The sequence below is a fragment of the Diabrotica undecimpunctata genome, chromosome 6 (assembly GCF_040954645.1).
Source record: "Diabrotica undecimpunctata isolate CICGRU chromosome 6, icDiaUnde3, whole genome shotgun sequence".
Lineage (NCBI taxonomy): Eukaryota > Metazoa > Arthropoda > Insecta > Coleoptera > Chrysomelidae > Diabrotica > Diabrotica undecimpunctata.
In genome coordinates, this window is record NC_092808.1 from 150869499 (window position 1) to 150896331 (window position 26833).

Below are 26833 nucleotides of genomic sequence, written 5' to 3' on the forward strand. Positions count from 1 at the left end.
GACGGCGCCCTAAGAAGAAGCTTTTCTTTTCTAAATCAAAGATTTCACTGAAAAATTCTCAAATCAAAGGAAATAAATACAACATTTTTAAAGAAGGGAATTGCATTCCTACTGATTTGGACCATAATTCTAGTTTATAAATAGATTCTTCTAAATGATTCATGTAAATCGGCAGCGTACAGTCTTCCGTTCACTAGTAGAGAGCGGTGATTCAGCATATAATTCAAAGCCAAGAGAAAGAGAGTTGGACTTATGACTGATCCCTTAGATGTACCATTTTATTGTATTTTCTTTGTTGAGATGGTATTATCGGTACCGACACAGAAAGTTCTTGAATGAAAAAAATTCAAAACGTTGCATATGCATTTGTGATCGAAGAATACTGTAATAATGTTCTGACCATTTGCAAATATTTCATGTATCTCTGATTCAAAATCTATTAAGTTGTCCAGGAACGAAGGTCCGTGCCAAAAATAGAATCTACAGAAACAGACATCCAGGAAGGAGACAAGCAGCACTTAGATCAGGTAGCCGAAGGGGATTCTGTTTCCCAAAGTTAGAAGATTCGGAAGAAAATAAATGTTTCATAATATTAATGCCATGTACATATAAGTTAAGGCAATTAAGGCGTTAAGCACAACAGTCTTTTATTTATAGTTTTTCTAGAACTTTGCGGATTACATTAATAAGAGGTATAGGGCGGTAAGACAGACTTTTGTTCCGTTTTTTGTTGGATTTAAGTCATTATATTTTGGTTTTTGTGATTAACTGTTTCACTAAACATAAATAAACATTTTAAAATCTTTTAAAAATGATAGAAACGTTTTATTATTATATTTACTAACTATTTTTATTTTCATTTTGTTATATCTTTAATATTGTTCCAGCCTTTGGTGATAACTCCAGGACTAAACTTGATAAGACTGAAAAAACAAGCGACTCAAATCGGGAAGTTCTACTTCGGGCAAATAGCTATTCATATAAAAAACTTACACATTCTGTCACCTACGTTATCGCCCAGGCTGGTGTTCGACGTGAAGCAGGAACATCCTACACTCAAATTATACAAAAAGGCAGCACCTTTACTTACCGGCATAGAACAAAGTATGAATTTGATTACGACTATAGGAAGTTATTCTATTGATCCTGTAAGTATTTTTATTTATTTATTTTGTTTAATCGCAAATTAAACTCCTTAATTTGCAATGTCATAATAACCTTAACGTCCTAACTTTATCTAGTAATAGGTACATGTATATAAACTTGCGTGCATAGAAATCGGCCCACTGTAAACTTTTGACTTTAACTATATTTTTTTCAAGAAATATTCATCAGATCACAAAAACAAATATACTGTTTGAAAGACAATTTAATATGCTTTAATGTGAGTATAAATTTATGAAAACTTATTTCGGCTTCCTATGTTTAACATAGTGAAATGAATTCATTAAGCAAATTAAGCTTTTTTATTATTAACATAAATAGGGTTATTGACAATTTAAAACTTAACACTTAATTTTTTAATAATGGGTATGACCTCCTCTTGCCCTAATAACATCTCTCATACGATTAGGCATAGATCTAATCAAGTTTGCTATTGTTGCTTGTGGGATGTTAAGCCACTCTTCTTCTGCTGCAAGAATAAGCTCTGGGATCGAGTCTGGGGTATGAAGTTTAGCTCGATTTCTTCGTTTTAGCTCATCCCATAAATGTTCGATCGGATTTAGGTCAGGACTGTTTGCTGGCCAGTCTATAACCTGAAAACCGACTTCTGCAATGTAATCTTGCACGATTCTTGTGGTGTGTGCCCTTGCATTGTCATGCATAAAGATAAATTCGTCTCCAATGTAATCGACGTAAGGTACCACATGAATTGCTAAAATCTCCTCGATATATCTGGCAGCCGTTAAACCTCTTCTTCCGTGAACACGGTCGTCCCTACGAATGAACTCAAGATCGGTTCGTGCTCCTATAGAAATTGCACCCCAGATCATGCAGGAACCACCCCCATAAGCACTCCGCTCTTCAAAGCAGCATTCTGCAAATCTCTCTCCTGGTCTCCGGTACACTTTCCTTCTTCGGTCGCTACCAAAGAGGCATATTTTGGTCTCATCTGAGAACAGAACAGATCCCCATTGTTCCAACGTCCAATTCCGATGATCCTGTGCAAAACGCAGGCGTGCTTGCCGATGAGCTGGAGTAAGTTTTGGACCAATCGCAGGTGTTTTAGGGGTCAGGTTATTTTCCCGCAGTCTTCGTCTCACTGTCCACTGACTAACAGCCACTCTTCGCACCTCACGGAGCTGTCGTTGCACCTGAACGGCATTAAGGTGACGATTTCTTAATGTTGTTGACACAATAAAGCGGTCATCACGAGCGGTTGTAAATCGCCGTCTGCCTGTTCCAGGTCGCCTATGAAAGGATCCAGTCTCCTTATAACGTTGGTACACTCTTCGAACCGCTGCGCGTGTCATATCCAATTGTCTAGCAACAGCTCGCTGACTAAGTCCATTTTCGATTAGAGCAATAACTTGGGCGACTTTTTGTGGTGTAGTATGCATTAAACTAACACACTTGAACACTGCTGAGATTATGAAAAACGAATAATATGCAAATTTCACTTGCAAAGGCAATACTTTTACAATTAGACAAATTTGTTATTTTCGTGACAATCACCACATAAACACGTTTCATTTGTTTACCGGTTACTACGCATGTAAACGATAAGCCTTCTTGATAAATTTATACTCACATTAAAGCATATTAAATTGTCTTTCAAACAGTATATTTGTTTTTGTGATCTGATGAATATTTCTTGAAAAAAATATAGTTAAAGTCAAAAGTTTACAGTGGGCCGATTTCTATGCACGCAAGTGTATATATATATATATATATATATATATATATATATATATATATATATATATATATAAATTTATATATATAAATTTATTTATGAGATTACTTCTCCCTTTAAAGAGAAGGTTCTCACGCGAATTCTGCCAAGGTTGGTGGTGGGGGAAGAAGTATGGAGCCCGCCAGCTTTTGAGATTGGAACGCGCTGAAAGATTTGCAATATCTCCAGTTCTAAAAAACGTAGAACCTTTTATTGTTTTTTAACCGGACAAAATATTAAATGATAAAGTGCCTAAGAGATAAACCACTCAGCCATCGTCAGTATGCATACCAGCCAGGAAAGTCAACAGACTTAGCGTTGGACTATCTCAATAAACTACTCTCAAAGTCGTTATGAGGCAAAGAGATAACGGTGGCGTCTTTTCTAGGCGTGGAGGGAGCCTGTAACAACGTGTCATTCGAGTTCCTGGTGGAAGCGTTTGAAAAAAAAAGGAGTCATGGTGTCCTCGATAGATCAAGGCAGTCGCGAGGATTTCTTGTTGGCTACGAAAGAAGCTATTGAATATCTAAATAAGTTAAATAAGATTTACTAAACACTATGCAAAACTGTGAAATTTTTAATGGCATTTTTACCCGTTTTAGAGCTCAAAGATAAAATTGATTGCATCACCAGGATTATCACTGCAGACTGAACCTGAGGAGAATTTGCAAAGTACGTTAGAAATCGAAGTTGGTCAAAATGTTCCATTTAGTAGTAATAGACGTTCATTAAGGGTGTTAGCAGATCCATTATTAAAAGATAATCAGGTATGTAGAACGATTATTTGCATTTGTATTAATGAATAAAAAATTTGTAGTAACGAAAGTAACTACGCTACACTAGAGATGTTTATTTATTCAGATATTTACGGTGTATTTTAAATGAAAGCTTTATTGTACATATTTGATACTATATATGAAAAATTAGACATAATTTGATATTGATAATTCTAGGTTACCATCCACGTGCCATGGACGACGAAGCCCATAGTAGTAGGGCTCAGTTTCACTCCTCCACTAACGTCCTCTTGGAAGCTGTTCACCGTTCTAACCAAAAAATTCGTCCAGGTAACGGTGACGGGCCAGTGCGACAATCTAGTAGCTCGGGGGGTCAACTTGAACGTCGGGGGAGTTTGCGAATTGGTCGAAAGAAACTGTCTATCTAGTCAAATTATTTCAAACGGGTCAAGTAATTCTTATATATGGGAATTGCTTTTAACGTCGGAGATGGATGCTCTGATCAAAGCCGAATTTTCTCTTATCTACAATTTTGACAAGCAAACGGGGAGCAACAAGCTGTTTCAATATTTTTTTGAAATCGCCGACTATCAGGTAGGATATTAGCTATATTATTAAATTAATAAACTTATAATATGAATGTGCCTTGAATATTATCAACGAACATAGAATTTCTGAACAAAAAATCCTGGTATCGGAATGTAAACAAACAAGGTTTCTACCCAGTCAATAGAGGCACTGATTTTGCGCATTTCATATACAAACTTTTGGTAATGGTCGTCAGATGAACGTTTGGAACCACTACGGTGAAAACCAAACGGGACACACAAAAGAACTGAATAATGAAACTGGAATACTTCGAATATAATTTATAACAATACATATCACTGAAATATTGTTATTGTGAACTGTTATACAGCATCAGTGTCGACTGCTATCAGAAATAACGGAATATGTGGCGCAATTTTTTTCGCGGGCTTGACAATAGTGGCTATCAGACCACTAAATCTACAGTACCTGGCCAAATTATTAGACCAAGCAAGGAAAAATTTACTATATGAAGTTATTTCTCTCATGATTATGAATATATTTGAAAAAAATTACTGTTTTGAATATTAACTCTTAGGGAATTAAACTGTACTAAAAAAGTTAACAAAAAACTTTTGTCCGCCTTTGGCTGCTAAAGAGCTTGAACACGTCGAGGCATGCTCTCGATACAGGCTTGAATAGTTTCCTGGAGGTGAGGTAAAAACTCCCTTTGATTAGTAATGTTTTTTTTCGCAATCTCCCTTTTCAGTAGTTCCCACTTATTCTCAATAGCGTTCATATCAGGCGAGTTGCCTGGCCAGTCAAGAACTTTAATTTTTTTTTTGTTTTAAATAACTTGAAATACTCTTGTGGCAAAGAGCACCATCGTGCATAAATATGGGTTCCTCTTCTCCAGGAAACCATTCCTGCAGTTGTGGCAAAAGTCTCGTCTCGAGTACTTTCCAGTACTGGTCTTGTCTCATCGTGTTTTCCACCACGTAGAGACGGCCTGTACCTTTGCCGGATACCACAGACCAGACCATGAGTGTCGATGGGTGTTTGATGGTGAGCACAATGCAGTCTGGCTTGTATTTCTCGTTGGGACGTCTCCGAATAAACTTCGTTTTTTCTGTAAAAATTTGAAAAACGTATTCAACGAAATATTTGTTTGTTTTCGACCAGTCTTCGACTAACTGTTCTTTCTGAAACACAAATTCCTTCATCGCTTATCTCCTGGGTAAGAATTCGCAGTGGTTTCTTTCTGTTTACTAGGCAAATATCTCTAATTTTGCGATCACTCCTAGGAGTAGTCACACGATCTCTTCCACTGTGACTCTTGTGCTTTGGATCCTAACTGACTCCAGAAACAATTTTCTGTTTTATATTCCTTAAAGAACTTCTTAATACTCCTACCATTGCTGCTATTTCATTTTGAGAAATTTGTCCAGCTTTTAGGAGTCCAAATACTTGGTCTACTCGTTTTGGTAATAGATCAGCTTTTTTCCCCATCTAAAAATCTATAATACCCTTAATTATACCAATAACTTCACTTCATATGTTTATAATCTAAACAAATAATAAAAAAAAGGATAAATCGCTCACCTCTGCAATAAAATTTCAGGTCAAAACCGTTTAGAATTCAAATGTTCACAGACAGTATTTGAGGTTATAAAATGCACACTAGTTGACAGGACGCAATACTGTCTAGAAATGGCGGATATGGCGGTGTTGTCAACGTTAAAATAGTACAATAATGTTACCATACTGTATTAAATGTTGCTATGCGAAAAAATAATAACATTCCTGTTGATAAAAATTATTAATTTTAAAAAATGCAAATTTTTAATGCTTGACCTAATAATTTAGCCAGGTACTGTAAGTTATAAATTAAATGATTGCCAGAAATTTGTATGGATTGAGCAATTTGATTATAAATGCCTCTATCGACCAGGTTACAAATCTTGTTTATTTACATTTGAAACGAAAGACGATCTCCATATCATTGTGTATAATTGTTAATCACAATTTATTTCGGATGTTTTAAGTGATATATATCGACAGTCACAACTTAATTTTGGTCCAGACTAGCATCCCAATATATTTATTAATTCGACCATATTTCTAGACGTTATACATTCTGGACACTTCAGTGGAGCCTGCTAAAGGAAGCGAGTTTTGCAAAGTGGGGATCGTGTGCCACCTTCACCTCACCATCGAGAACACTTTATGCCCGACACAAGCAGAGTCCGTCAAGTCCATAATGTACGAAGTGTTGGCCGAGCAGAGCGTGTGGGCCGTGTGTGGCCGAACTGCCGGGGTAGTGTCGTTTGAATTGCAAGAGAAATCCCAAACCGTCGTCTTGGAAGTTATGCCGTTGACGAGTGGGCATCTGCCGCTTCCGTTGGTGAGGATTTCGAAGTATATTCCGGCTGAGATTGGATCTGCAGGTATGTTATTAATGAAAGATATAAAACTATATACAAATGTTAAGTTTTCTTAGTCTAACTCCTCTAGAACTAACAGAATGAACTGTATCTTACAAATAAATTGTTTAACATGCATTGTGTGATTGGTGATTTAAATGATTCTTCTTATTTTATCATATATTCTATTCGTAAAGCAGGCCTAAATAATTACAGGAACAGATTCTCCTGTTTTTCTTAACAGATCCTCTAGATCCTGATTCTCGTCTACAGAGACGAGGTTTGATTCTCCTCTTAATGTTGATGAAAACGCCAATTTGTAGCTAGTTTAAATTGGTAAGGAGGAAAAATAGACACTAATATAAGGGTATCAGCGCTTTCTGCAATAATAGGTGATATGATATGATATAAGGAATAGTCCAGTCAATGAGGATATTTGACTCCGAATTCCGTTGTAATGCATAAATTTACTTGATATGTAAGAAACATTTTTGTAGCTTATTAAAAAAATAAAGACATTCGGAATTTTATAAATCTTCATTAAATCACTTATAGTACAGTAAAAGAAAAATATTGAATGTAAAATATGAAAATAAATACCACCTACTTTCCCAAGCAGGTTGTGAGTTGTGACATACGTATTAGGTGTGACCAGAGAACAATCGAACACAGAGAAGCGACAGTCCTTTGAAGTTACGTGGCCAAGCTGCCAATGACAGCTAACAACCAGAAAATTAATAGTCAGTGGGCATATCACACAATATAAATTCTTAAGAGCGTAGGCGCAAAATTTCGGGCCAATGTTTTTTAAATGCATTCATTTTTTTCGAATCCTGAAAAAACTAATAAGTATTTTTGAAAAATTTAAACGCAGAATGAAAGACTACATTATTACTGAGGGCCGAAAGTCCCTGAAAACTTCTATAATGTTTATTTTAATAAGTTACAGGGGTGAAAAAAAAAAAGAGAAAATTTAGTGTGATTTTTAATTTCAAATATCTCATTCAAAAAAACTTTTTGTTTATTCTAAGGGACTTTCGGCCCTCGGTAATAATGTAATCTTTCATTTTGTGTTTAAATTTTTCAAAAATATTTGTTAGTTTTCTCAGGATTCGAAAAAAATGATTGTATTTAAAAAGCATTGTCCCGAAATTTTGCGCCTACGCTCTTAAGCGAAACAAAGAAATTACTAAAAATCTTAAAATTACAACAGAACAAGACTTCAAAATTGCAAAAACATGGTTGCAAATAAACAAACTTACATTAAATTATGAAAAAACTAAATAGGTACTCATCTACTTTTTGCTATATACAAAAGTTGTCTGCCAATTTTTAATTCGTTAAATATAAATAACAAAGATCATTGAAGGTACTGCGTCATGCGCCAATGTTTTTCTTTTATTTCCTTTTAAATAACATCATCTTCAAAATGCAGTTCACAAATCCTATAATTATTATAAAGTGAATCCATTTTGAATAACAAATCTCGTCTGCAAGCTTCTATCCACACTTTGGCACTACAAATTTTTAACAGAACAAATTTTAAACAAAGAACTTTTTCTGTATTTATAAATAATACTTTATTACTTACAACTATAAGAGTATTAGTATATTCTAAGTATATTGTAAGTAATGAAATATTTAACTTTTGTCAATATCTAATCTTAATAAATTTACAGTTTTCTCCTGACTAAGTCACAAAAATGTCACTAAATGTTGAGATATGCAACAAATAAAGTTTTAATATTTTTTATTTGTAATTCCCATTTAAAACTCCTAAATATTTTATGTACTTCGATCCATATATTTGATCTTTTTTATTTATATTTAATGAATTAAAAATTGGCAGACAACTTTTGTATATAGCAAAAAGTAGATGAGTACCTATTTAGTTTTTTCATAATTTAAGGTAAGTTTGTTTATTTGCAACCATGTTTTTGCAATTTTGAAGTCTTGTTCTGTTGTAATTTTAAGATTTTCCCAATTATCGGTCTAATTATGTTTCCAACAATTTTTAGTTTGAGCATTTTAGTAATTTCTTTGTTTCGTTTAAGAGCGTAGGCGCAAAATTTCGGGCCAATGCTTTTTAACATTTTTTTGGAATCCTGAGAAAACTAACAAATATTTTTGAAAAATTTAAACACAGAATGAAAGATTACATTATTACCGAGGGCCGAAAGTCCCTTAGAATAAACAAAAAGTTTTTTTGAATGAGATATTTGAAATTAAAAATCACATTTTCTCTTTTTTTTTTTCACCCCTGTAACTTATTAAAATAAATATTATAGAAGTTTTCGGGGACTTTTGGCTCTTAGTAATAATGTGGTATTTCATTCTGCGTTTAAATTTTTCAAAAATACTTATTAGTTTTTTCATGATTCGAAAAAAATGAATACATTTAAAAAATATTTGCCCGAAATTTTGCGCCTACGCTCTTAAATCAAATATTCTCGTGTATAAAACCCTCTATATATTTTTATTTCCTAAAAATACTATATTCGTATTGTTGTCTTCGAGCGCGCTGACACCCGGCCACCATCTGTTGATTTTTTGACCTGAGCCTTCGGAGACTTGCGTCTTTCAATAAAAGAAATAGCACTGACACCAAATTTAATGTTTTCATTTTGAACTATCCCTTGGCAGACCAAAGTTTATTTTTTATAGCTCGGACAGACACGTCAGCGTCGGCTTACTGTTCGAAAGTCAAACCAATACTTCTTCTTCTTCCTATGCCGTCCCCATTAACGGAGGTTGGCGACCACATTTTTAAAAGCTTCTCTGTCTTTTGCAACGTGGAATAATTCGTCTACAGTCATGTTTGTCCAGTCTCGAATATTTCGCAGCCGTGACTTCCTCTTTCTACCTATTCCCTTTTTGCCATCGACTCTACCCTGCATGATGACCTGCAGGGTCATCAAACCAATACTATTATGTAATAACTAATAATGATTACAAAGCAATAGTAATTACCTATTATTATTCTTAGGAAATCTAAATAAACTTATTCCTTTTCCTGTCACAGATGAACATCCTCGAATCGCACAAATATATCCAGACATTTTAAATATAAATTAAACTTTTAACTATAACTATAAACTTATATATTTAACTATAACTATAACCTTTTAACTATAAATAAATTATATAAATGGTCAAATGCACTTGTTGTGTCGAGTATTTACCATAGACGCCTACGGACTATCGAAAACAACCAGAATTAAAGAATAAGCACGTGTTTTTGACAGTTAAACAACCAGAATCGGGCATGCGTATACAAAAATGGTACACGCTTTTGGACCGTTGTGTCGCTTCTATGTGTGTTCGGTTATTCTATGGTGTGACATCGTAGGCTGCTTTGTAGTATATAAATACGTACATACATACATAAATAAACAATAATGTCTTAAAGTATAAAAATACCTTTATTTAACTTCATTAAATGCTATTAAAGCCTAAAAATAACTTTGATTTACGTATCAACTAATTTTATTTAATTTTGGAAATAACAGGTAGTTTTCACACCTTTAAAAAAGTAGTCTTTGAATTAGAAGGTAAGCTTGTTCGCAAAATTACATCAAAATCTATGCATTACGATAGAAATCGGAGGTACTATCCTATTTTTACTCTATTGATTGAACTAATACTGAATTGTTAGGATATTATAGATTATATAGATAGTGAGGATATTCACCAGCCTGATTTTGGAAGACATCTTATCAGTTGTCTTTGCTAGGATAGCAGCTTTACATTAAAGGTGCTATTATACCGTTCCCTACAGCTGTTCTTACATATGTTCTAGGTGCTCTAAGACCTAGCTTAAATTCACTTCATAGACTCATATTGTGTTGTTGACTGTATAACGTTGATTTTATATTTCTTTGTAGATAAATCTAAAAAAGGTGACACACATCCACGGCTAGAGCCCTTCAGTCCCGGCCAGGTTTACAACAAGAGCAAAGGAACCCAAGTGCACGTTATAGCCAACACGAACGAATCTGCACAGTGAACATTCCAAGCTCTCCGTCTGCCACACAAACAAATTCAATTACATTATATAGGCGTATTTTTTTTCTACTGGAACAAAGCATGAGAACTTAAAAATATAGGGAAGCTCATTGGTTTTTTCGTTGGGTAGGTGCATATATAAGTATACATGTTTAAGACGGGTTGTTTTTTACTCCCCTTTATTTTTTATTTTTATTACGACTGATTTTGTGCCAATCTTAGTTACGCAGAGCATATTTTTCTCATTTATTTTTGTATATTCTTCATCACGTATTGCAATAAGTTTAAAAATAAGTATGAGTGTTAATTGACTGTATATTATTTAAAAAATTCTTGCTGTACAATGTGCATTTTCTCAAGTTTCAGCGAGGTCGATTGTGAGCTAGATGTAAATCGAATCAAAGTAAGAAAAAGTATGATTTTTGTTATTTTCCTTGTTGATTTTTAAACACAGGCTCCTTGATAAAAAGCATTTGTGTCTCCCGAAATGTAATTTTGTTCGAACTATTCAAAATAGTGTAAAGTTTTTACTATGGCATCATTGTGAAATAGTGGTCCTTCGATCCATTTTGTAAGTTTGAGAAAAGGAAATAATATAATCTGATGTCTGTCGTCGATCAAGTAGTGTTTTATTTTCAAATTGTCGTCCAAATAAAGCTGGATGATAGTATACGCTCCTAATTGCCATTTTTCAAATGATCAGTATGAATAAATACCGTTTGCATTCTAAAAAATAGTCGCCGGCGTTTACTCAGTTCAGTAAGACCCTGTCTATAGCAACATTGCTTGTACCTAAGTATTCTCTGAATCATTTAAAACAGATGTCCCTTGTTACTGTTATTTTTGAACAGTTCTGTAACAATAATGCTGCTTGTAAAAATTGGGACGATATCTTTACATTGTTATACTTTATGTGTTCCAGCTTACCTTGCACCATCATTAGTTCTTCTTGGCCTTTCGGTCGTTAAGTTTTTCACACTAGAATTAAAAGTAAAGAGGCGCCATATACATTTTTAAGCTCAAAATTAATTTCAACCTGTATTAAACCTTCTTTTAAAAATTATTATTGTATGATAGTCGATTTTTCCCATTTTTAACATCACGCGCATCACAACGGCTTCAAACGACTGACTATAGTTAACAGTTACCAGGAATGACTTGGATTGTCCATGTGACGTCAATGGACCAATAGGAGCGCAGTAGCCATCTTGTAAGGGGGCGTGGCTCACAAGTCATCTGCGCACGTCCCATACCTGGCGTTAATTATCAAAGAGGACTGACAAAAAAATTTTTCTCGTGCTCAACCACTTCAGTTACAGAAGGAGAAAAGACAAATTGCCAAATGGATAGGAAAAATACGAAGAAGACTATTGGATAATTGACGTTTAGACGAAGACGATGGTTAGATGAAGAGAAAGAATCCGCCTGTCACGCGTGCCCACATTTCACACCTGACGGCAATCATCGAGGGGCGTCGACAAAAAATCATAGGATGTCTCTTTTTTCAACGATCGAAATTTTACTATGCTCAACCGCCCCAAACTCTACTATTCTAAGTTGATGCGTAACTAACAATAGGTTTTGTAATGGCATTTTAAACGTAAAAACATACCCAAGCTGCGACGTAAATTCAGAGCCCAATACAATAATAGCAACTATGAGAATTAAACTTAAAAAAATCTATAAGCATAAGTCAAGACAGAAAATGACATGGTACGCTGACAATCAAAGACAACAAAAGTTATATACGACTAGACGCACAGCTGGGTATAAAAAACATTAGTTGTAAACAGGATAAAACAGTAAAAGAAAACATACATATAAAAATTCGGTTTGTAGCGAGTTAAAATATCCAAAGACGCCACCCGAAAGAGAAAACCGTGAATAATAAACGAAATACTTCATATCATGAAACGAACTTACGACTAGATGCTCTACATAGCGTCTACTAGCACATACACCATCATAATGGAAAATATAATACTGGTGATAATATAATGGTGATGCGATGGACGAGGCTGAGAATTTATCAGACCTCCTTAGAAGTATTAATAAGACGAAGTATTTTCCCGTGTGATTATGTACTGAACAATTTGTGTTTGTTCTATCCGAATGTCCCGAATCCTTGGCTGTATCTTTTGTAGCGCTCTCACAAATTGACCTTGAAACGTCATTGTAAACTTTAGGTATATATTTCTGTTGTATATTCTTGACAATTTAATAATATATTTCTTAAAAAACGTTTTAAATCTATAACACTCATACATTCTTCACAATGATTCCTTTGGTTAAGGTTAAAATTTAGGTGATAGGATTTGTATTATTTATATGTACCTAAATTGTATATTATTGATGTAAATATATCTTATTTAAACTATTGGTTACAAATAAATGTATATTTATTGTTTGTTACTTTCTTTGTTTTATTCCCCATTCATATTTTATTGACAGAAACCCTGAACGTTCTAGAAGTTAGGAAGTTTAGCTAGAAGTTCTTGTTTCTTGTTGGAAGTTTTTCATAAATGCTTATATGTTGCCAGTGAGGTTACTTTGAGAAACTTTGTCAAGGATAGCGTTTCTAGAGATGGTATCAAATACGCCTTTTATATCAAAGACAGTTGCTATCAAATCTTGTTTGCGATTAATTACGTTAGAGATATGTTGTTAACTTTGTTAATACATATCTGTTGATAAATAATTTAAATGATGTTTTAAACATATTTACATTATGGCAACGCAAGACTCTCAGAGGTTGCCAACCCATCGAGGACCCATAGAGACCTTCCTCTTGCGTTGGCAGCCGCTGAGTTGGATAATTTTTTAGAAGATTATCTACTACGGATACAGAAGAAAGATAGATGCATATACGCTGGTTAGAAATACGTGAAGCAAAGGGTATTTCTTTATTGGTAACAATTTCTCCAATTCCCTTGATGTAATCAAATAAACTAGGTCTGGGGTAGCGTTCATAAAAACGAATTGACTTCTACTGGGACACGTTGCTGTTACAGATTTTTTCTGTGTAATTTTGGTTACTGTAGCGAAGCTAGTTCACAGAATAAATAACAATCAGAATGCCCACTCTCAGATGCTGCTTTTGAAGTTTGTCAGCACGCGATCGCCATATTTTAAACGGAAATATGGACTCGAATTGAGAAATTTGTGACAAGCTACGATAGGACTGTAATTTAAATTTTTAGAGGTTGATAATTGATGAACATGTGTTCATTGTACCATGGGTTAAAGTATAGAGAACGTTCCAATTAAGTTAGCTACAAATGAAGAAAATTTTTGTATTTGGCAATGTTGCCATGTTTTAAGAAATCACGAAAGAGCATGCGATATATTAATTAATTTAATTAAACATGGAAAACCTAAAATGGTAAAATAACGAGAAAAATAGATCCTATAGTTAGAAAGTGAATCCTATAGATCCTAAAGTTAGGATATCTAGGATTAAGTTAGGATTTGGGACATAAAACATATATAATAAGGATATGGCAAGACCGCAAACGCAAATTTGTGTTTTACCGAATCTATGTTATCTTGATACCTAAGTTTTGGTCTTCCTCTGGCTCGTCTTCCCACTGGTCCTCTTCGGTCGAAATTTTTCGATTTTTCTGATCGTTGCATCTTCATCTCGCCTAATTACATGTCCTATCCATCGAAGGCGTGCTAATTTAATACATTTTACAACGTCAGGTTCCCCAAAACTTCTGTATAACTCAAAGTTGTAGCGCCCATTAGTTGTATTTATGGTGCCTATATCTATTTCTTTTTGAATTGAAATTAATCTGCCGCTTTTAAGTTTACGCCTTTCTTTTACCAGGTTGAGAGTCTATTCAGTCATCCAATGTTTTTCCTATCTATTTTTTCTTTAGTGGTTTGTGTTTATACTTTTAGAATCTAAGAAAACTACTTTTTTTATTTCAAAACGGTACTTATAGTCGGTTCGCTATATTTACGCGGGTTTCGGATTAAAAATTTTATTGTAAGTACCCAGTTTTAATTACCTGCTCTTTGGGGAAATATCAACTGGTCAAATGAAATGAAAAATAATCCATAACTTTTTTTAATTAAATAATAATGGAAAATCTTTTATATAATTGACAGTATAATAAGGAGAATTACTTCATTAATGGAGTCTAATGTGGCTAATATAAACCTAATAATAATTTTATATTACACTTCACACAGAAAATATGGTCTATGTATATTTGTTCCATGGAGAGAATTTCTAATGAAAAATAAAAAAATTTAACTTGCCAACAAAAATGAAAATCAGTCATTATCATCAAAAATATCATAATCGTCATCACCATCACTGTCATCACCATTAATTGTTATTATGATTGGACTTATTTTGTTTATTTTATTTTCACGAGTCCAAAAATCTTCTATTAGTTTCTCGCACTTGAATATACAGTTGCACCACACTTCTGGAGTTACAATTAAAAGTGCCTTTCGCCAAGTTTCCCGAACTGCGTCGTCGCTATAACCGTTAGGCCCAATATGGTTGTCATAATATTGTTTTGCTATTCCTCATATATATTCGATGGGATTAAACTGGCAATGATACGGTGGCAGACGTAAAATTTGATGACCGTAACTTTCAATAATCTGATCCACAACAAAGGTTTTTGGTTTTGCGTGGATATCTGCCAAGCGTAATAATTCTGATTTTAAAATATGTTGTGTAAATGGTATATGTTCCTTTGTCAACCATTCTTTAATTTTATTAACAGTCCAAGAATTCGTTGGACTTTTGTTTAATACTTCAGAATGGTAAGGTGCATTGTCTAAAATAATTACGCTGGGCTCACTTAAACCTGGGAGAAGTTTTTCATGTAACCATTTTACAAACATTTCTGTGTTCATATTATCGTGATAGTCACTTGATTTTGATTTAGATGAAAATATTAAATCAGCACCTTCTATAAAACCCGATTTCCCTCCTGCATGTAAAATTATGTGTCACTTCCCTTCTCCATCAGTATGTTTGATAGACTTTACGTTATCATCTTGCCATATTCTCTTGGTTGCACCCCTAGAAAATATCCATGTTTCGTCTAAATATATAAAATTTGCTCTTTCTTCTTTTAATTTAGAATATTTTCTTAGAAAGTTAATTCTTTTATGCACAACAGAACTTCTTTCACAAAGGGCTTTTCTGTTATCCTCCTTTTGAAATTTGAAACCCAAATTATGTATCACTTGCCATAGACTTGTTCTGCCAATTTCGTCAAATTTTCTATCTTTTAATTCCGAGAGAATTGTATTTAAGGTCACATGTTCCTTGTTGGCTCGCATTCGATAAATGGATTACGAATTTCAAATTTTTTTCCATCTGGAATATCTTTCGTTTTCAATGATAGGCGAGTTTTTCGGTGATCTTCATTCGGCATTCGTTCATTATTGCGATTTTGTAATACTCCTCTTAGTTTGGTTTCACTAATTCCTAGAGCATCACATACTCGTTGTTGAACAGACATTACCGATTTTAAAGGACCGCCATTTTCTTTTTCATCCGTAAAATACTTATGTACACTACAAATTAGACTATCTACATCTAACACACGTCTAGGCATTTTTAAATATTTCCACCAAACATACAATGTCAACACTGACAAAGAATCAATTCAACTGCAATATTGTAACAAATTTATACCTACCCTAATGTTATTTTAATGTATTTTAAAATATGACCATTAATGCAGTTTTTACCTAATTTTCTGGGAAGTCGTTTACTGCAACTGGTTATCAATGAGTCATTAGCATAATTTTGTTAATCCGAAACCCGCGTAAATATAGCGAACCGACTGTACAGTAAAATCATGGTAATGTGCAGTTAAGGTTTGGTTTGGTTAGGTTATAATAAAATAAAACACATTCTACTAAGCTTCGTTTAACTCAATAATGTTAAATAATCTATTACAAATCAACTTAAAACAGTTAACATTTGAGGTTCTGTTTATTGTTCAATAAAAATAAAAAATGTTAAGTTCTTTTTCATCCTGAAATAAAATAAACTATACAATTATCTACTACTAGCTCAATACGACTATTTATAACTAAAGTAAAATAGAGAAAGAACCATCTCTATTTTCAACTATCACTGTTATCTGATATAATTCAATATTAATATGGATGGAAAATTTTCCAAAATTCTACAAGAAAATTTGCACGAAATCAGGTAGAATTTTTGATATTGCCGAAAACTCTTAGTTTCGTTTCTAAATGTTTACTTAAACTAATGATATTCTTACGAGATCAAAATTTAATACGTTTCTAAAGATCAGAACATACCAAAATTACAGGATGAAGTTTTATTTAAAAGAATTTACTGCAGTTGTTATTGTGTTATTACCAGTACCTTAAAAGTTACTTTATTTTGCATGTGCGCATAGCATAATCCGCATATAAATGTTTGTTAGTAAATAAAAAGAACAATACATAATGTATTTTCTTTCTATAAACTGTTTCAGAGACTTCTATAACGTGTTTTTCTAGTTGTCTCGGAACCGTAAGTAAGCACTTCAGACTGAACGTAATTTTTATTGCTGAATGCAAATTTGACATCAGTTTTTCCACGTATGTTGCAGTTTTAATTGCATTATTTAGTGGTAGTGAGAATCAAAGATACTGCAGTTGTTAATCGCCTATAAGTAAGTTAAAGTGGTTCTACAATAATGAGATTAGTATTTTCAAAGATACCAACAAACGTACATTTGTATGCCAAGGGACAAATAATAAAACAGGTAACTTCCATAAAATATTTGGAAGCAAATATCAACAGCCAGTATATTCCAAAAAAAAAAAAGAAATCTTATCAAGAATCGAACAAGCGTAGAAAACACTAATGTAAAAATTTTTTACAAGATCAGACCTTAGTCTAGAGCTCAGAATTCGAATGATCAGATGTTACGTTTTCTCTGTTTTGCTGTATGGCTGTTAAAGTTGGACAATGGACTCTGAAACGGAAAAAGAATAGATGCGTTTGAAATGTATATATACAGACGGATGCTGAGAATTCCATGGGTACAAAAGGTAACCAACGGTGAGATACTTCGGCACATGAGTTAACAAAAAGGAATTACTCAGCATAATCAAAAAAAGGAAAATACAATACTTGGATAATTTGTTAAGAGGTGAAAGATATAAATTACTCAAATTCATATTGGAAGGTAAAGTACAGGCCAAAAGCTCTATACCTGAGGAGATAGTTTGACCGTTCATTCACAAAAATCTTTCTTGCAGCAGTTTCCAAAGCTACAATTGCCATTTGGATCGCCAACTTTCGAAAGGAGACGGCACAATAAGAAGAAGATAATAATGCTGTTTAGATCGTTTAATATTATGAGTTCGTTCATTGCTGTTCTGTCTGGTTACTTCCTTTATGTGGTCTCGCCCAACTTTATCTGTTTCTTTTAAATCATCAAGCGTCAAGTATTGATTTTTGTGCCGTCACATATTGATGTGAACCTTTCAGGTTTTTTGCTTTATTTTATTCGTTCTGTCGATTGAACAGAGATTAGTCGACAAATGTTCAAAACTGGCGATAAATACACAAACTCAGTTCGTTAACAGTTCAGAGATAAGAATCTTCCAGACCTACTAATCACGCAGCATATTTCTACGAGATTAGTACTCGTAAAAAATTGTCAGGTACAAAATAAAGACATGTTAAGGTACAGGTTTTCATAAAAATAATAAAAATGTTTTTTCAATAGAGATTATCTCGTGAAAATGTCCCCATTGTTTTCTCAATTTTGTGGATAATATTTTTATAGATCCACAAAATATAAAAAAAAATCTAGACATCTATAAAAATACAAATTAAAGCAAATCTATATAATTTTCACAGCAAAATTGTAACAAAACAAATTTTTCCTGCATTACTTTTATAATTGTAACAGCTCTCTTGAACATATGCTCAAAATATAACAAAATGATGCAATAAAGCTCATACTCTAGTTAAAAACCACTCTTAATTAAAATTGAATTCAAAGAATTTTTAAAACAGATTAATCTAAAAGATTATTACAACGGCATCGACTGAACCTGCGCAAATCCCAATTTCGTCTATCTACGCATTAACTCCGCGAATGCCGCGCAATAGGAAGAACTTTCCACTTCGAAGACACGCATGCTTGGGTTAGCAGGTTCGGAGACTGCCGTTTCTAAGAGTTTTCTGCGTAAAGATTATTTATAAAAATATAGTTTAATTACAAATCGGTTGCAGCGCTGTTTTCTAAAAATAAAAATTGGTTAGTTCATTATACAAGTTGGAAATAGAATTCGGATAAAAATTTAACTAGAACCGGTCGTTGTGAGCTGCCGGAAAATGTGTACACTACAAAAAGAACGACTTTATTTTAACTGGTAAACGAAGTATCTTATTTGTTTACAAAGTATGGTGTATCAGAAAGTCTAGGTAAAGTTAAGAGGAAGCAGATGGAAATAAAGTGTGTTATTTTTAATGTGATTAAACCACAATTGACTTGAATGAGAGGTACATATTACATTTGTTTTGAAGTTTCGTTTTTATATCCGTAAATCGTTTCTAAAAAAGCCGTTGGTTTTCATGAGAAGAGAGAATTAAAAAATTATAATCGCAGTAAAACCTCCATTTAACCGAAACGACTGACAGTTTCAGTAATTTCGTCAATAAAAAGTAAATATTTTATCACAAAACGAAAACAATTCGATGTTAATTTGTCAACAATGCCTTCATACAACTAAAGAACGCAATTAAATATACAACACATGTTTTTTATTACTGTAAGTATTTAATTCATTTTTTAATGTATGTATTGTTTATTTACTTCTTGGTATCGATGACTCCATGTTATGACACATTTGATTTGATAATTTGATACAAGAAGAATACAAAAAACAACGAAATTTTTAACCGAAAATCTTGTTATTAGAAACGGCCTCTCCCACCAATTATTTCGGTTAAGGGAGGTTTTGCTGTAGAGTATAAACCATTATTGTTATGAGTACCATATTTTTCACGTAATACAGACATTAGTAAATGTTTTAGCGGTTTTAATATGACATCCTTCTGTCCTATGAGAATAGTCCTTTAAAAATCTAATTTAACAGGCTTCTTTTCAGTAGAATGCATTTTCTAAAATCGGTCCTCGTTTAAGGCCAATACTGGTCGTACAAAGCTTTAATGGACCATTACAGTATCCTTTTTCGCCGGTTCTATTCATCCTGTATTTAGCGATAGATGGCGCTGGCATTCAGGTTAAATACTACGTAAATAAATTAATAGGTACATTAAGTTGTTTATCATTTAATATATTTTAAATGCGGAGGTACTTCTGTGTACTCAAACGTACATTTAAACTCTAGTTTATTACTAAAGTTGGGCCGCCGAACAGATAGAATCCCAAGGCCGCGTGATCATTGAGTGCCGGAGAGTTACAGGGTTGTGATTGGCTCTGCAGACTAACATACGTTTGAAACCGAACGGGGGAAGCCGTGTACACAATGCACCGTATTAAATAAAATCAGTTTGTGTCAGATTATAGTTTGTTTTAAATATGGACGAAAATACTCTTTCGCCCCCAAGAAAATGGGCAAAAAAAAACAAAATTTACTGTTGAAGAAAAATGTGTAATTTTAAATACATATAAAAAAGCATCTGATGAGTTAAACGCAGAGAAGGGCTGCGAAGGTGTTATTAAATTCACTTCTGAGGCTACAGATAAATTGTTAATATTGTTATTATTATTAATAATAATAAAATAATTTTAGGTATTAAAAAATCATCTGTTTATAATATTTTAAAAGAAAATTGAGAAAATAATGGTGAATTTAAACCTCCAAAACCTTACCAAAGATCTAAAAAAGTGCTTGATGAAATTACCGATGAACATAAGAGCATGATTCGACGAATTGTTCAGTTTCTTTTTACTAAATGAGCTTCCAACGGTTCAGAAAATTATGCAAAAAATTTCAGAAAACCCGAACATTCCAAATTTAAAGAAAACTACTTTGAAAAAAGTTTTGAAATTAATTAATTTTCTGTGGGTACAATTTTAATACCAACTAACTAATATTAAATCTCATAAATAATAATAAACTGACTGAAAGACTTCGGGCGATGGCCTTTTGGTACATAGTATCAATAAAGAATAATTCTCTCTCTAATAATAAACCTTTTATCTGGACTGATTCATTCTTGTTTTAGGTTTAAGAAAAGATGTCGAAATAGTGTTTTAAAGGAAAAAAATGAAATTATATCGTGGAGGCGACGATACTTGAGATCCATAAGACAATATAGGCATGAAAACCGTACTGTTTATTATTTGGATGGTCATCAATCACCAATGCTCGACAAGCTTGAAGGCCTTTCTACAGGATTGAAACATCCTTCTGGGAAAGGCAAATGACTTATTGTTTTAGGTATTATTGGATCTAAAAATGGATTTGTGGAAAACGAACTGCTTTTGTTTGAATCACAAAAAAAATGGCGACTACCATGAAGCCATGAATTTCAACCTTTTGGAAGAGTGGTTGTAAAGGGTTTTGCCAACTTTAGCTAAAACGGCAGTCCTAGATAATGCGTCGTATCATAACAGAAAATATGAAAAGATACCAACTAGTGCTATGCGAAAAGCTAATATTCAAGGTTGGTTGCGACAAAAAATATTATATTTACTGACGACATGGTCAAAGCTGAGTTACTAATGCTAGTAAAACGTCATCCCATAGAACAAAATATGTGGTAGATGAAAATTATTAAGTATTCATGTAGATGTGTGCCCTTCTTGCCCCCTTATCACTGCGAGCTAAACCCCATTGAGCTATGGGCACAAGTAAATGTTGCAGAAGTTGCAAAAAAAAATACCACATTTGAATTAAATGACGTAAACATACTTTTCAGCGAAGCACTGAATAATGTTACATCGGATTCCTGGAAAAATGCTATCAGCCATGTAGACGGCATCATATCCAAGATGTGGGAACTAGATTTTATTGTAGAACAGCAGTTAGAACCACTGATTATTAATTTAGGTGACGACGAATTTTCATCCGAGGACACCGATAGTAATTAATTTATTAATTAAGAATAAAGGTAACCTCTTCTTGTCATATTTTGTTTATTGTTTTTATTTAAAACGCCAACTTGGAAAAAACTCCAATTCAGTCGAATTCGAGTCAAGGCTGAAAAACAATACCTGAAATCCGGGACATTTTTTTTAAAATATAGAACTTTAATATCATCATTTTATTGATTATTTAGCTTGCATTATTTGCGGCTTCAAACTGATTACTCACATAAAATAAATTTTTACATCAAATCATATTGCAACGCAGCACCAGCAGATTTGATTTTGATTCAAAGAACGTAATGGTTTGGAAATGAATTATTCGATGGGATTAATTTTAAATAGCGCGAACGAAATCAAGAAGTTTGTTTACTTAAAATGGTTGACAAAACCGAAAATAAAAACATTGATCTGCAATCATTACATCATTATATACAGCATGCCTCGTAATACAGATGATTCATGTGTGTAAATGAATTATTGTTTTTAAATCGTCTTTTCAGAAGACGATAATTAAAATACAGAAATTTCAATTTAATATGATTTTTCGGACTAGTTTTTCACACTATTTATACTGCATAATCAATAATAAATTGTAAATATCATAACTCCATTATTACAGTGACAAATAGAATTACACTGCGATAATTGTATCTCTTTTACAAAAGAGATACAATTGTCTTCTTGACCTAGTGTAAATGGAACTTGTGACGTTGGGAACTGTAACTCGTAACCAGCGTATGGCGTTCACGTGATAATTCTATCTGTTCGTAGGCCCAACTATAGATATATGTACAAATGATAATAGGCTATATATTTCTTACTTATTCTTTACAGCATCCAAAAAATTTATCCTATAAAACTTTGGTATGGTAAAAAGTTGTAAATGGCAACGAGGTTTGCTGCATACATATACAGTGTTTACCTTTTCCAAAATATATATGGTATCCTGAGGATGTTATGGGTAAGATTATTGTGGTTCTGTATCCCTTATTGTTTTTTGAGACAGTATATCTATATGGTATATTTTACGGATGATGTTTTCTTATTTCTTTTGGAATTAAAATAATTCTATGTAACCGTAATTTACCTCTATCACAAGATACTTCTTTTACCTTAATAAAGTTATCTATAAGAAAATTAAAAAAATAATAATAAAAATCTATACATCTACCCAATCGAGACAATCGATTAAAATCAATAGACACATTTTTTATCTAGAAAACATACCTCCAACTTACAACAAAATACATTCATTTCGCCATGGTTAATATTTATCGACCTGGGGGTTTTCACAGCCTTTAATATTCATCACAAAAGAAGTCTGATGTTATTAACATGGTTTATATCATTGTATACCATAGGAATGATTTCAATTTTACATAGAATGATTGTATGACACTATAGTATAATTTAAAAGCGGTTGATCGAGTTTCAGCGTGTCATCTTTCTATGCAGAATTTATTAGTTTACCAAAAGTGGGCAAGAACAAAACATATATGGTTACCCTTCATCCAAGAGATGTAAAAACAACAGCTAATTGCCTTGTGATTTAAACGCGGAAGTCTGCAATAGCAAATTCCGTATTTTGATTTATATTTTCAACTTTTTCTGGTTTTGTTTATAGATTTTTGAACAAAATCTACCCACAAAACATGAAAACACATTCTATTTTTTGTTTTTTATTTGTTTTTATATTATACTTTACATATAAATCAAATTACGAAAACGGTTCTATTTTTAATACGTGTGATTGCTATACTGATATCAGGAAACTCACACAATCATTTTTAAGTTGTACTTTAACAACATATAAGTCTTTCAAGCTGTATAAACGACCATTTCTTTTAGTAAATCCAAGTAGATAAGTACATCTTAGCAATTGTTATTGAAAAAATAGTTTGAATGTTTGAACATAAACCTAAACGACATAAAGTCAAGAAAAAAGGTTAATACGAAAAAACTTCTAGATAGGGATATTCATTAAAAAGTTATTAAGAATCACATTAAGATCACAATAGTCCATGGATGTGTGAAGACATATGTATATGCCGTATTTATACTAAAACAAATAACGACCAATAATACAAACTTACTACACTACGATATCGAACAAGTTATAGAAATCGAGAAACAGGTAAAAGTAAAAAGATAGGAAATAATCAATATTATATTAACTAATAAAATCAAAAATATGTCAGTAATTCATGTGCCTGAAAAAAGACATAGAGGAGCGAGTATAAAATGGAACAGGCCGAAGAGACATTTAAAAACTCTACACCAAAGAATATACTGACGGTCAGAACATGAAAAATATATCTTTCAAAGTAAGTTTTTCAACAAGTTGCATTTTTCATCAACCTGAGGGCCCAGAAGAATTTTTTTTAAATCGTTTTGATACATTGGTCCTTCAAACCGGATCTAAGTTAAATTCTTAATAAACTCACATTTTTCAAGAAATATAAACCAAATGCTCACGACGTTCTCAAAATAAACGAAAAAAATGCTGTTGGCATTAATGTTTATTTATGTTAAACAAAAGACCAGCATAGAAAACAATAGTATAAAAACGAAGAAATAGGCAAACCTAAAAATATTATAAGTCAGTAAGTCCTGCGACTGGGAAAAATATACAGAGGGACAAGTATAACATAGAACAGGCCAAATAGACATTTAGAAACTCTACACCAAAGAATATACTGACTGTCAGAACATGAAAAATATATCTTTCAAAGTAAGTTTTTCAACAAGTTGCATTTTCCATCAACCTGAGGGCGCAGAAGAAATTTTTTTTAAATCGCTTTGATACATTGGTCCTTCGAACTGGATCTAAGTTAAATTCTTAATAAAGAAACTCACATTTTTCCAAATTCTCACGACGTTCTCAAAAGAAACGAAAAAAATGCTGTTATCATTAATGTTTATTTATGTTGAACAAAAGACCAGCATAGAAAATAATAGTATAGAAACGAAAAAATAGGTAAAACTAAAAAGATTACAAGTCAGTAAGTCCTGCGACTGGGAAAACTATACAGAGGGACGAATATAATATAAAACAGGCCAAATAGACATTTAGAAAATTATATAAAAGAATATATTGACTGTCAGAATATGAAAAATATATCTTTTAAAGTAAGTTTGTTAACAAAGTGCGTTTTCCATTAATCTGAATGTGCCGACGAGAACTTTTTGAATCGCTTTGATACATTGGTCCTTCGAACCGGATCTGAGTTAAATTTTTAATAAAGAAACCTACATTTGTCAAGAAATATAAACCAAATTCTCACGACGGACTCAAAATAATAGAAAAAAAGTTACGCCTATCAGTTATTGTCATTTATTTAGTCGAATATAGTTTTATAATTATTATAAATATTTGAAAAGCTACAATGTTATTTTTAAATTCTGCTTACCGATTTTGAATTGAATTTGAATGCGAACTTTTAACTCAAGACTATATTTGAAACTATCATAGAAGTCATACAATCATTCCTCAACATGTCACCCCGTTGTTATTATCTTCGTTTCCTTTAGAATATGTTACTACAAATTTTCCTGTAGTACTTATTATACGTTTTTGGTGACAACGTAAAAAAATATGATCTGCATTTATTTTTAAACATTCAAAAATAATTTAGGAGTCACCCCAAACAAATGCTTTGGTCTTTTAAGTATCATGCAACGACTTTGTTTATTTAGTCGTTCCCTGAGATATACAAGACATAATAGGGGTTGTCTTTTTGGCATTTATCATGTCATAGAAGTCACCACTGAGGATAAATCATTATTACATATGAGGCATATGAGGATTGCTTTTGGGTGCTAATAGTAGCATATAGGGTCCCTAAAATCGTCATGTCATAATTAATTTCAATGGTTAGTATGAGTAAAACACTAAATCCTCCACTAGTATTACCCGACCTGAGCCTCTTTGACTTTTTTCCGACTTTACCAAAAAAGACAACTCCGCGAATGATATTCAAAACCAAAACATTTTTTGTTAAGATAGCTACAAAAGCACGATCAAAATTTCTTTCGTCACTGAGTATAATAAACATTTATTAAGGCTACCGGCAATAGGCTTCTAACATTTCCAAAAATAATTTATTCATAGGTACTAAATCTCGCTGGTGGACGTCAGACCAAAATCTTCTAATGACGAAATTGGCCTGCCTTAAAACAGGCAGGCAGAGAAGGAGCTGTTGGACTTGATTCAGAACTGCTGTAGGCCTGAAAGAGATAAATTTATTACTCAAAGAAATGCCAAAATCAATTTAAAATGATAATCTTATAATCCTGAAATTTATATATTAACAAAATATGTAATGGTTTAAAGCCGATATTCATTTCTTATAGGGGTAATCAAATCTGTCATTTTAGTCTGTATGAACTGACGGTGAAGAGTCCTTTTGCATTTTTAACAATAATTCATGAACTTGTTTTGGTGGTACACTCACCAAATAGAAAATTGGATTACTTCACAACATTCAACTTTTTGCATTGTAAAAAATACTGAAACATCGAGTTTAAACAATAAGCAGTTCATCAAACAGTACCACCATATTTAGAAAAATAAAACTGCCTAATAGCACCGTCTCTTATAGAACAACAAAACTTACTGCGCAACCTTACTTTGCCAATTTAGAGGAAATTTTAGCCGGAAAGATGATTATTGGGGAAAAGTTGAACCAAGAATGATGAATTGAAGGGAAATTAAGAAATAAATACATTTTTTTACATGAAAGTACTAATTTTTTTTACTACTACCTCGAGAAATTTAAAATTTTCCTTGCAAAATGATTAAAATATATAATACAAAAGTATTTACCTTAATATTCCAACGGTATCTGAAAGAGCAGTTAGAATTGAGTCCCTAAATTTTTTGAGCGACTGGTATTCATCTAATTTTACATCAGAATTTGTGAGAACCAAGGCTTTGAGGAGATAATATTCTTCTTTTAATATAGATAATCTATCTAACCTTTCTACAACGTGCCAACACTGAAACAAAACGTACATTATGGTAATCATTTTTAAAATACAATAAAAATAATATGTGATTTATGTGTGCAAATGGGCACCTGGCTCGTAGGTGCATGCGTGTGTGCACGAGTATGCGCATGTTTTAGTATTAATGTTATGTTGTATATTCATTTCTTGCCTTGGAGTCGTAACCCT

General features: G+C 32.8%; 2 protein-coding genes across 9 annotated transcripts in view; one reads left to right on the forward strand and one right to left on the reverse strand.

Moving 5' to 3' along the window:
* The window catches only part of SIDL (SIDL trafficking protein particle complex subunit 10), a 43469-nt gene extending 30468 nt beyond the window's left edge, over positions 1 to 13001 (forward strand). Inside the window, exons 10-14 of the mRNA XM_072535763.1 lie at positions 888 to 1148; positions 3499 to 3663; positions 3850 to 4227; positions 6287 to 6608; positions 10469 to 13001. Of these exons, the coding sequence (XP_072391864.1) occupies positions 888 to 1148; positions 3499 to 3663; positions 3850 to 4227; positions 6287 to 6608; positions 10469 to 10590 (1248 nt within the window). The 3' untranslated portion in view covers positions 10591 to 13001. The remainder of the gene's footprint in view (positions 1 to 887; positions 1149 to 3498; positions 3664 to 3849; positions 4228 to 6286; positions 6609 to 10468) is intronic.
* A 3483-nt stretch (positions 13002 to 16484) lies between these two features.
* ERR (estrogen-related receptor) overlaps positions 16485 to 26833 on the reverse strand; it is a 109877-nt gene continuing 99528 nt past the window's right edge. For all 8 annotated transcript variants that reach the window (XM_072535769.1, XM_072535771.1, XM_072535767.1 and 5 more), the window contains 2 exons: positions 26484 to 26656; positions 16485 to 25885 (listed from right to left, as the gene is read on the reverse strand). In XM_072535769.1, the coding sequence (XP_072391870.1) occupies positions 25723 to 25885; positions 26484 to 26656 (336 nt within the window). In that variant the 3' untranslated portion in view covers positions 16485 to 25722. The remainder of the gene's footprint in view (positions 25886 to 26483; positions 26657 to 26833) is intronic.